Source organism: Marmota monax, unplaced genomic scaffold (genome assembly GCF_021218885.2).
Source record: "Marmota monax isolate L192 unplaced genomic scaffold, Marmota_monax_Labrador192_F-V1.1 WCK01_AAM20220418_F8-fsc00059, whole genome shotgun sequence".
Classification (NCBI taxonomy): domain Eukaryota; kingdom Metazoa; phylum Chordata; class Mammalia; order Rodentia; family Sciuridae; genus Marmota; species Marmota monax.
The window spans coordinates 2,426,548-2,438,948 of record NW_026693595.1 but is presented as its reverse complement, the minus strand read 5'-3'; the positions used below and the strand labels follow the sequence as shown (position 1 = coordinate 2,438,948).

Sequence of the window (12,401 nt, the reverse complement as noted above, 5' to 3'; positions counted from 1 at the left end):
TATGCTTTATTGACCTGAGTCTCAAGAGAGTCAAAGTTGGGTTTTGCATGTAGCTCACCTCTGCACTGCAACAGTGGGAGAGAGCAGAGGGGTCGATGGAATCTGCAACTGCAGCTACAGCACGTTGGCCCTCATGGCCACGTATACATCTTATATCTCAAAGAGATTTCCGTTTTATTTTTTACCACAAGGGCACAGGAACTAACAATGCACATTTAATGTGTTGACTTCAAAGCTTTTAGGGCCAATCTTAACTTTCTTTTTGAATAAAGCAGAAGGTGGAAGGATGTTTGCATAGATTGATAGACATTTTCAGCCTTATCTACACTAATTCAAAATTGGTCAAGTGCCTATTCTATTTAATGTTTTCTCACTCTCTGATTGTCACATCGACTGGTCCTGTGCATTCTCCTTCATAACTGTCTTGCATCCAAACCCTCTATCTCATCTCTGTCATTATCACCTGGTGGAGTATCTCATCATATCTTACCCAAATTTTCACAACAGCCTGATTAATTTCATTCATTTGCTTATGACATCTCAATTCTCTCACCGTGGCCAAGATCATTCTTCTAAAAAAATGACTATGTTAGTGTCATGACTTCATTAGCTCCCAGTGGACTACAAGATAAAATACAAAGATAAAATTTAAATCCTAGACATTGGAATTCCAGGGCATGGTTACCTGGCAGTTTGTGTTCCAATCACAGTTTCTAACCTCCCCTCATTTCTCCCCAGGCTCCATGCACCCTGTGTTATAAACACACCAGACCTCTTGCTGGAAAACACAGACCTAATTTCAAAGCATCATTTGCTAACTCTGAAAAGACTGGTCCAGAGTCACTCCCTCTTTCTGAACCTCACTTGTCTCCTCAGGGAAAGAGGGGTTGGTTATACAAAAGTAAGGGTTATAAAGATGTAAGATAATTCTGAAACTACCCAGCCTACAGTTAGTTTTCTTTCTGTGCCTTCAGAGTATTGTTCCCTCTCCCTGAGCTGCATCTCTCTCTCTTCCATGTCACAAACTCCTGTACATCCTTCAAGACCCACGTCATCTCCTCTGTGGTTATATTTTTTTTGCCTACCCCAGCTGAGCCAGACCCTCTCTTCTTTGGGCTCCCACAATACCTCAGAGCACTTATTACATCATGATAGGATGTGATTCGAAGCTCCTTAAGAGTGAAGGCAGTGTCTTTTGTTTCCTTGACCTAGTATATAGTAGTTGTTCAAAAAGATACTTGTTGACTAAACATTTGATGATACCATGCTGGACTCTACCATCCAGTTCTTGATGAGCTTGCAGTCTTGAAGGATCTGAGCCAAACAGATCCACAGAAATCATCCCAGAACAACCCTTTCCAGAATAATGACTCAAAGGGTCGGATCACAAATGCCAGCAGGCAGTCCTTCTGTTGGAGGTCACAGGGAGGCAGGGAAGCCTTCACCAGGAATGGACACCTGACCAGGAGCATGTGTGTGGACTTAACTTCCAATTTTGCTTAGCCTGCCTGCATATTTATTATGCTTGCTCTTCTTCATACCCTGTAGGTCCCTAAGTTTTGGTGATAGAAGGACAGAGATTTCTTCACTTTGGTCAGTAGTTCCCAGAAGATAACCAAAGAGAGCAGATAGTTTTTCATAATGCAATTTTGAGTAGCAATTCCAGATTTGCTTATAAACACTGGAGCCTGTAAATTACCAACAAATCAGCATATCCTTGAAGATGAAAACAAACTGTTCCACAAAGATAAAAGTTTGAAAGCCATACAGCTATAAAATCTTGTGTTTTCATTATATGCCTACCAGAAAGCAGATACATTTTTTAGAATCTAAATAATTAGACTGCCCAGATGAAATTGAAAAATGATGAGCTATGACTTGACAATCTATTTTTATATGATGTATACAATCATCCCTGCCCTTTTTTATAACACTGAGAAATATTCAATAAAACTTTGAATATAAGATTTTTTTAAAGAAAGGATTTTGTAATATGATAAGCAATGAAAATCTAGAAATGCCCAGTGCTGAAACTAATAGACTATGATCTTAAGTTAGCATTTTGTTGCATCTTCTACCTCTCTCCATTTATAGTTTTGATGAAAAGCTCTAAAAGATATTGAAATGTCTTCTTTTGGTAGTACTGATTGCAAAAACAGATATCTGCTTTTTCTCCCTTGCAGTCATCACATTTCTTCCCTGACAACAAACTGCACAAGATGCCCTAATAATGATAATTTGGGCTACTATTTATTCAATGTATACAATATGCCAGGCAATCATCTAAGGAGAGTTTTATTTGGGAAAGTTCATCCAAAGTTTAAATGTACATTTCTCATTCTTCATAGCACAGCAACTCAATTAACTTCACACCACATATAGAGGGAGTTTTATGAGGTCAAAGGAAAGTGCCCAAGTACTTCTTTGAGGGCTGTCCTGGAGAAACAAAATACAGCCATCTAACAAAAGAAAAAAACAGAAATTGCACATGCAAGGGTACAGCCTGAAACACAAGAAAGATTCCATTTCTGGGTGAGCCAACAACCATTTTCAGGCAGATGTGGTCATCTTTGTTCTATGCATACCCCACATACAGAATTCCCAAGTATTTTGGTTTCCCAAGCTGTCCCCCTTTCCATGTATTCAAATAGCAGATGGGAGTATGAAGGCCCTCCTGCCAGCTCTGTGCAACTTCAAGGGACACAGAGCAAGTTTGTCAGAAGAGCTCTCGCATCTGGTTCCATCACTCAACTCTCACACCTCCAAAGCCAAAATGATTGGTGTTTAAGATACAATGTAAAATACAGCTCGTTTAGGATAGACTGCCTGCAAAGATTAATTTAGTTTGTTACTACCTTACTATAATCATTTTCTCTGAAACTTTTTTTTCAGTACTGGGGATTGAATCCAGAACCTTGTGCATGCTAGGCAGGTGCTCTACCACCAAGCTACATTCCCATTCCTCTCTAAAATATCTTAAAGGAAGATGTCATCATACAAAAAACTATAAAGTTGAATATAATGGCTCTCATGAGCCAGCTTAAGTAATTATCAACTCATGGTCCAAATCATTTCATCTTAAGATATATACGTGGTTCCAAAACCAAATCTATAAAACTAATATCATCAAAGTTTTGCTTTCATCTCTTGCCTTCCACCCTATTCCCTCTTTCTGTATAGTTTATTATTTAATCCTCTCTTTTTTAAAATGTTTATTTTATTTTTTTTTACTTTTATTTTTTCACAGTGCTGGGGATTGAACCCAGGCCTGCATGTGCTAGGCAAATGTTCTATCACTAAACTACACCTCTAGTCCCCATATCTTCCCATTTTTCAAAGATGAGCAAATGCTTTTATATTTTAATTCCTTAGTTCTGTAATAAAATAGAATTTTAGTGATTTTCAAAACGTTTGAAAAAAAAGTATTTGGAGTATATGTATTAAAACTATTAGTGGACTTTTAGGCCCCAAAGCAAGCAGTATAGTTATTTCATGTGTGTGTTAATATTAAATAGTTATTTGAATCCTTAACAATTTGTAAGACACCAAGGCTGTGGGCAAGAGGGGGCAGAAAAGAGAAAAGGCAGAAAATTTTGATCAGAGAACTGAAAATTGGGGAAAAAAAAAGGCAAGATTTGGGAGATTTTAAGATAGATAGTAATATTAAAGATACTTTGGTGCACTCGGAGAATCTCCAAAAGGCATTTCTATAGTAAACATATAAAAACAATTTTGATTGAATAGAATTATTTTATTCACAAACTCTGGAACTGATATTCTTTCTCACAGATCGAATTGCACAGAACATCATTAAGTCCCACTTGGAGACATGTCAGTACACCATGGAAGAGCTGCACCAGCTGGCATGGCAGACCCACACCTATGAAGAAATCAAAGCCTATCAAAGCAAGGTACTCTGAGAAACAACAGGAAACTTCTCTGTGACTACCCCATTTCTGATTTTCTCAGTCTCAGCACCATCAACATTTTAGGCTAGATTATTCTTTGTTGTGAGGGTTGTTCTGTGCATTATAGGATATTTAGCAGGATCCCTGTCTAGGTGTAGATACACAGTACCACCATCACACAGTTGTGACAACCAAAAATGTCTCTAGATGTTGCAGTGTTCCCCAGGAGGCATAACTGTCCCATTATAGTGACCAGAGAGATTTGACTTTCATCAGGTGATTTTAGGACATCTCATGTTGGCTTCTTGGATTCAGGCAAAGAGCAGGAGCCATTGAGTAATCAGAGCAGCAATAATCATATCACACTTAGCAACAAAAATGTGGAACATGGCATCCTTAAACTTTTTTTTAGCTTTATAGATTAAAGAGGACCCAAGGGAAAAGGACAAATCTCCCCATATTATTAGTATTAATAGAATTTCTTTGTGTACATTGAAGAAGATTTTAAAGGAAGGAGTTTATTCTTACTATTCAGTATTCATGTTACTGGACTTTGGGATTGAGATCTTCAATCATAAGATGTTGTAGGTGATGGAATTTTAACACAATATGTACATGTGCATCTAAATATATGATTTAAACAAAATACTTATTTTTCTCTAACATAATAGCTAACTCTTACTACTTTTATATAAATATGGAAACAAAGACATAGATATTGCTATGGTCAGTAAAAAGCAGAATTAACACATATGGAATTAGATTTCTCAGTTTAAAGAAAATAACTTTGAGATATATTTTGGGGCTTCTGTATTACTCATGATTAGTGATTTAATATCATCAGATGCCTCTTACCTTGGAATTCTTCTTACACAAAAAGCAATCTCAGACTGGGGATGTTGCTCAGTGGATGAGCATTTGCCCTGGGTCCGATTCTCAGTACTACATACACCCAGACAAACAACAACGACATTCCATACGTTCTAGAAAAAGAACACAACATAAAAATATTACAAATTTAATGTCCATCAACTACCTGTGAAAATGGCATTATGGAAGGAGGGAGGACCATGAATTAAATTGCTATTCTTCAAAGCAAGGATTTACTTTTATATGATGGACCAAGACTTGAGTTTAAAAAAGGAGGTGGGGGGGAATTAGTAAGGAAAATAACTATCTTCACACACTCTACCAATTTAGCCTCAGTACTTTGATCATTGTGGCATATTGAGGTTCAAATAAATCGAACATAAATATAAAAATAATTTGCCCTCCTCTTCCTAATCTCCAACCTTGGGTCCCAAGTGACAGGTAACCCATAAGGCAAACTTGAGTGTTTTTTTGATTCTCCATGGAGTTCCTGGCTCTACTTACATGTTCTGTTTTCTCTCTTGAAGTCCAGGGAAGCACTGTGGCAGCAATGTGCCATCCAGATCACTCATGCCATCCAGTATGTGGTGGAGTTTGCAAAACGGATAACAGGCTTCATGGAACTCTGCCAAAATGATCAGATACTGCTTCTGAAATCAGGTAAGCAAGGAGTAGACTCATGGGGGCTTTTTAATTTTATTTTTATTATTATTAAAGCTTTATAGTTAAACATAGTAATTGAGTTCCCTCCCCTCTTCTCCTGTCCTTCCTCTACTCTTCTAGACTTCCTTCCCCTCATCTATTAATTTACATTTGATTGGGTTTTTTTAAATGGTATCCTATCCTTCCTTCCTCCTTTCCTTTATTTTACTCTAGTTTCCCCATATGAGAGAAAACATTTGACCTTTTGAGTTTCTGAGTTTGGCTTATTTCACTTAGCATGATATTCTCAATTTTAGACCAGGACGTGGTCAATCTTTAGCTCCGTGAAGGTTCTAGAAAATTCTTTCAATAGATAGCCCGTTTTTTACCACCCACATTGTCAGCTAACTCCCAAAGGAAACTCTCAGTAATGCAAATACCCTGATCCCCATTCAGTCCACTTTGAAGTCAAATACAATTTTGCTTATTGAAAGTGGAGCTATTAATTGTGTAGGTTGAGATACCCACCTTGACAGGCAGTGCAAGTAATTAGTGTGTCAAGGTGGCTGAATTGCTGAGCTGGCGCTAAAACTTACTCCTTGCTTTCTGTGAGGGGAAAAAAAAAAATACAGGCTAGCTGAGCTCTGCCTCTGTGGTCATTTCCAATCTTTTTAATGAGGATAGCCTGCAGCCACTGTATGCTGGGAGAATCTCCAACGTGCTCTAATCTTTTCCACCCCTTCTCTGGTACATTCTCACATACACACAATCACTTAGGAAGTAGCTCAAGAAATTCTGCATATAACTGACTGTGCAGATGCTATTACTTAATAGGAAAAATGATGACTTGTCTTACTCAGCTCCCTTTGAAAACAGAAAATAAGAACAATGTGGTGTTTGTGATAATCTTCATGACACAGTAATAATAATAACATCCTGTTTTACATGTCATTATATATGTATGCATTTTCATGTTTACTTATGACATCGCATTTAGTCTTCTGAGATTATTTTCATCTTAAAGCAGAGGAGGTAAAAATTCAGAGAAGTGAAAGACTGTGTTCATATCACAAAGCCAATATGTGGCAATCTGGTGTTTGAACATGAGTTAAATATGATTACTATTCTACGATGTTGCTGCTTCTTTACCAAATGATGCAAATTGAGGAAAACGATGCTATTTTGAATATTATCAGTTTTCTAAAAACCCTAAAATTTAATTAAAACAGCAACAATCATTTATTTTGCCCTTAAAGCTACAATTTGGCCAGGATTCAGCAGGAATGGCTTATCTCTGTGCCATGAGGTGACTTCTCTGGGGAGAGAAGTACCTACTTTCAAATTGGTTGTATCCTATGGCTTGCAAAGTGTGCTTGTTGACAGCTGGAGTTCAGACTAGGCTCTGGGCTGGGGGCCTCAGTGACTCTCCATGTGAGCATCTTCACAGACTGTTTGGCCATCCTGGTGACATAGTCACTGGGTTTCCAAAGCTTGCAGCTCCGAAAGAACAAGACAACAGTGCATAGATCTCTCTGAGTTAGCCTCAGAAATCACATAGTGTTACTTCCACCATACCCTTCAGTCAAGACAGTAACAAAAGCCTACCTGGTCTCACGGGTAGCAGAAGTGGATACAACTTCTTGATTTGGTCAGGTCTAGAAAAGCATGTGGAGTGGGAAATATTTTGGTGACTCGCTTTGAAAAATAAAATCTATCCCACTTATTATATGACTTTGAACTCACCTCTCAAGATGGTAGTTTTCTGATTTGTAAATTAAAGTGGTTACTAGAAACAATCAATTCCAAATTTGGAGTTGTATCAGGAACACCAGAAGAGGTTGTTGACAGTTCAGAAACAGCCATCATCACAAGCCAGGGAATCTGAACCTCCTGGAAGAGAGCCCCATTCATTGTATTTCTAAGACTCAGGTATCACCAATCCATGGACTGACATTTGGAAACCACTGACATTATGTAATCTTTAACATCTCTCCCTGCTGTAAATATGTTGACTCCAGTAGAAAAGACAAGCTACTTAATATCCTTAAAACTTCTGTAACTCATTCATAAAACAGGGATAATAAAACTCACCTAAAATGGTTATTTCAAGGAGTAAGTCTGATACCAATTGTAAGAGGCCAAAGAAAGTGCCTTCTATAGTGTAGAACAGCAGTAAATGGTAAGCATTTTTACTGGTGTGGGAAAGCCTTGCTTCAATAAATTTTTGCAAATCCTCTCATGTGTGGAAGCAATGAGAAATTAGCATAGCAAAGGAAATAAAACTCAGACAAATATAAAGTTGTGCCATAAGAAGACACCAAGGATGTAGCCAAATTATCAGTAGGATGCTGTCATGCATATTTGAGGCTTTGGAGTCTAGTTGTCACTTTCTAATACACTATGGGACAAAAGCCCATCTCTCCAACATATGGGGAAACTGCAGCAATAGTTCCTCATGATATCAATAAATGTTCAGAGGGAAAAACAAATTTAATAAATATCATTTAGCACCTACTATGTGCCAGGGACTCTTTGTGGTCCCAGAGATGCAACAGTGAATGCAATGACCTCAACTGCCTGTTGCTGCAGGCAAGGTTCCTGCCCTCACTGAGCTGATAGCAAACTCAAAAACATTCTAAGTTCATTAAGGTTAATCAAACTTCTTCAAGTTGGAACTTCTCAGAGCCTGTGATCTGGGAATGTTGATTATATCTCTCTGGAGTGAGATAATTTAGCATGTTGCAAAAACCTATCTGCCCGAGAAACATTCATTTCAAAGAACATTAGATGTAAATGGTGTCTCTCACGAAACACACAGAGTTTCTAGTTAATATCATCCTGTGCTGAAATAAGGAGGGAGCTTGTTAGAAACTCCATGTGGCAGGTGAAGTAGAGAGTAATGTCTCCCCAATAGCATAACTTCTACAAAAGACAATAGATAAAGGCTGGGGCTTTGGCTCAGTGGTGGAGCGCTTGCTTAGCATGTGTGGGACACTGAGTTCGATTCTCAGCACCACATATAAACAAATAAAATAAAGGTCCATTGACAAGTAAACAATATTTTTTAAAAAGACAATAGACAAGACTCATTTCCTGCAAAGTTCCTTTCTGAGCCTTTTATCATCCACTGTGAATTCAAGAATTGAAACTACCTATAATATCAGTCAAAAAATAGTAATAAATGCTTCCCCCAAAAAAGTGTTGTTGGTGCCCTCTATTTCAACTTTAAAGTATATTTTCTCTTTAATTTCCTCACATGATTATCAAGAGAGCCTTATTTCTAAAATAGTTATCTTAGGGAAAAGAATCTTGAAGGGTTTCCGTATTGGGGTGTCTGTGTGCATCTGGGTCTGTGTTAAAGTTCTTGAACATCTCCACTTACACTCAGTAATAACTACTTCATTACTGGATGCGTATACATGGTTTAATTTCTTTTAACTCTTAGGTTGCTTGGAAGTGGTTTTAGTGAGAATGTGTCGTGCCTTCAACCCATTAAACAACACTGTTCTGTTTGAAGGAAAATATGGAGGAATGCAAATGTTCAAAGCCTTAGGTAAGCTTCCTTTTGCCGCTGGTACAATTTTATTAGCTACCATAAACTTCTCCACTTGGACTTGAACTGCCAAGTGAAATGTCTTGATTCTTTAATGTGAGCTAGTATCTCATTATTCAGTAAGAGTAGGGCACAATGAGCCTCTGAACTTCATCCAACTCTGCTGGTCCTACAATTATGGCTAATCTAATAGGAAAGGAAGAAGAGAACTGTGGACCCTATTGAGTCTGCGCCTAAAACTTCATGAAAATAAAGATTAGCCATAATCTGAAAAATTGGGGAGGCACTGTAGGTCATTCTTTGCTGTTTACTGCTTCACAAATTATATTATATGGTGGTCTATGGAGGTGACCTCCTAAATTTCTTAGTAAATTCATAATCACTAGTCAAGATAATTAAAAGAGAAACTCTTCACTTGTTTCTCCTCCAGAGTAATGATGTTCTCCCTGTGATTTGTGAAACTCTGGGAGCACCTATAGAGTTGGGGGTCAAAATGATTCTCAGACCATTGTCATGGGAGGCACTGATAGAGTCGGTCTTTGTTTGGAAGGGCCGCGTATCATCGTGTCCAGTCATCAGTGTACAGCAGGGATAAGAAGAGCATTAACAAAGATGGGCTGATGCCAGGAAAGGTTTTAACCATTGATAATGCCATTTGTTCCATATCCTGTCCATGGACACCAAAGAAGGACACTGCTCTTTCACCTCCTGTGCTGTTAGCTGATACGGTAGTCAGCAACCAGCCCATCGAGGCTGGCAGTGTTTCCCTTCCACAGCTGACACACATCCAAGTTGTCCCCAAGGCTAGATTTTCAAGAAAGTAGGGAAAGCCTTGGCAAGCGACTTTAGTATATTTCCATCTTCATCAAATAAACATTTACCAGGGATAAGTGTAGAGAGGCATTATTGTCTTGGCAAAATTTACAGTGGCTAAGCTACTGACCTGTGTATCATGCATCAGAAGGTCAAAATAAATAACTCTAGCTCCTCAATCGGATAGCCAGAGAAATTACCAAACTGACAGAAAGCTCATTTCCATCCTGTGAGAAGTGTCTTAAATCTCAATTGAAGCCCCTAAACACTATCTATTGCTTAGGTTCAAATGGCACTAATACTGGCAGTCCTTAGCCCCTTTATGTAATGTCTTGGGTTTTCTATGAATGCTATCTCTATTATAAAAAATTCTCAAGTCATTTATTTGTAATTTGTTAGATGGAAATAATTTCAGGTTTATAGGATGGAATTCGGGTCATGTATTCCCATACCACGTCCATGTCCCCCTCCCCATCACCTGGCCAAGATGTCGCCAAGTTTCCCTATTCTATAGTTAATATAAAATTACTATTTATGGCTAGGTGCTTAAAAATGTCTTTTCTACATGTCTAGTATCCAAATCCTTGAATAAGTTTTTGATCTTGAGACTTTTCTTACTCATCCACCTTCAGCCATTTCCTTAAATTTTCCTTCTTTCCTTCTAGGTTCTGATGACCTAGTGAATGAAGCATTTGACTTTGCAAAGAATTTGTGTTCCTTGCAACTGACCGAAGAGGAGATTGCTTTGTTCTCATCTGCTGTTCTGATATCTCCAGGTACGGAGGCCTCGGATCCCTTACCTTTTTAAAAAAACCTGCTTTACTATGTTTAACATCAATTACACCCACCCAAGCCAAAGGGTTCAGGAAAAACTTTGAAATAACTGTATTTTCTTTAGCAAGGTTTTGATATTTTCAGGTAATGCAAAGAGAAGCGACCTCAAGTTTATTCAAATGATGAATTTTGCCCTCAAAACAAGAGTAGGACCTATGGTAAGGATCATTCCAGATAAGCAAAATTGTTCCTTAGTAAATAAATAAAGATAGATAATGACCTGAGTTAATGGCTATGTTTTATTTTGACCTTAATAAAGGACACAGAAAAAAAAAGTCCAATAGAGTGAAACTTACAGAAATATACCTAAATGAAAGACCCAACATAAGGACTAAATGAGTAAAAACCAAAGGACACTTTCTCATCATTTATCCTCAAACACTTAACCTCTCAGAGCTTTAATTCCTTCATCTACAAAGTAAGGGGATTGGATTCCATAATAAAGGAAATGTTCCCTAGCTCAAAAATGTAACAAATTGCCAAAAAGTTTTAAAGAAGTTAATATGTGATATTTATGGATCAACTAGAGCAATTGAAATAATTTTTACGTATATGCCAGCTTAAAATGTAATAATAAATAGCGTAAAACATGTAATCATGATAATATAATAAAAATAATATAATAATAAATATGTGCATCCCTTTCAACCAGAAAGAGAATTCAGAGTCCCTCTGTAGTCTGTTCAGTGATGTTCCTGGTCAAGAGATAGCAGCAGCAGTATTGACAACTCTGTTGAGAGAAGAGCACATTCCTGTCTAGTTTTTAAGATCAAGAGATTCCTTTCTTTTTTAACAATTTGTCTCTGGAGGTAGATCACTTTTCCTCATACACTAACATAGTTTTCAGTGAGGCTGGAAGAAATAATTCTTACATGTCATATTAGACTACACCTTAGGTCTTTGACATGTTATTCTAGCTAAAATTGCCCATAACCAACCTCTATACTTTTTAAAAATCAGGCTCTATTATTCCTAACATGATTCCTTAATGGTCTTATCAGAGTTTGATTTTCCAGTTTTTTTTTTTTTTTAACTTGCTATAATTGGTTATTTAACCACTTTTTCAAAAATGAAAATTAGTTATCACTTTTACCAACAGTTACTTTTATGGCTCTAAAATCATGTTTTTCCTCTGGGCCTTTTGTATATATTCTAGAAAGTTTCACAGGCCTGAAAGCACAAAGATAGATGGAAGAAATGAAAGGAGACATTTATTTCTGGGAACAACTGTATTCCAAATAATGTTCCTTTTAATTGTATTTGGTTGTTTTCATTGAGTATAGTTCAATAGGAGACTGAATCTAAGTCTGGATCTATGAGTGAGGGAGATGGTTTCGCTATGGTTTCTGGTTGCTCAAAGGAAGAGCTTTAAAGGATCTCTTTCCTCTTTGCATATGTTTGTGTTGAAGTCAGTACATTCCTAGCAAGGAATATTTAACACATGACATATCAAACTTAAATGAGTTGTGAAAATGATTGCCCAGGAGGGGGGCTAGCCTGGTCTTTATGAGTTGGAAATCAGCTGAGCTATTTAGCCTTTATCTCAAAATAACATGCTCTCATCGAGTTTTATAAAGTTTGGAAGCAGGAGATTTGGCTATCTCTGCCTAGTGTGGAATCTTTCAGCTCTGAGAGCAGACCCACACTCAGAAGCTGCACAATACCAAACACCCTGATTTGCCACTCTGGCTTAGCGCCATGTTCAAAACCAGGGAAGAGATTCCAGTCTGTGTCTGTCTCATGCTTATCCCAGCTTTTCCCCAGGTTCTTGACTTAGTAGT

The 12,401-nt window shown here is 37.6% G+C and overlaps 1 protein-coding gene across 1 annotated transcript in view; it reads left to right on the top strand.

Moving 5' to 3' along the window:
- Rorb (RAR related orphan receptor B) overlaps positions 1-12,401 on the top strand; it is a 176,855-nt gene that overhangs the window by 148,207 nt on the left and 16,247 nt on the right. The window contains exons 5-8 of the mRNA XM_058584003.1: positions 3,790-3,911; positions 5,306-5,438; positions 8,866-8,973; positions 10,452-10,562. Coding sequence (XP_058439986.1) covers positions 3,790-3,911; positions 5,306-5,438; positions 8,866-8,973; positions 10,452-10,562 — 474 coding nt within the window. The remainder of the gene's footprint in view (positions 1-3,789; positions 3,912-5,305; positions 5,439-8,865; positions 8,974-10,451; positions 10,563-12,401) is intronic.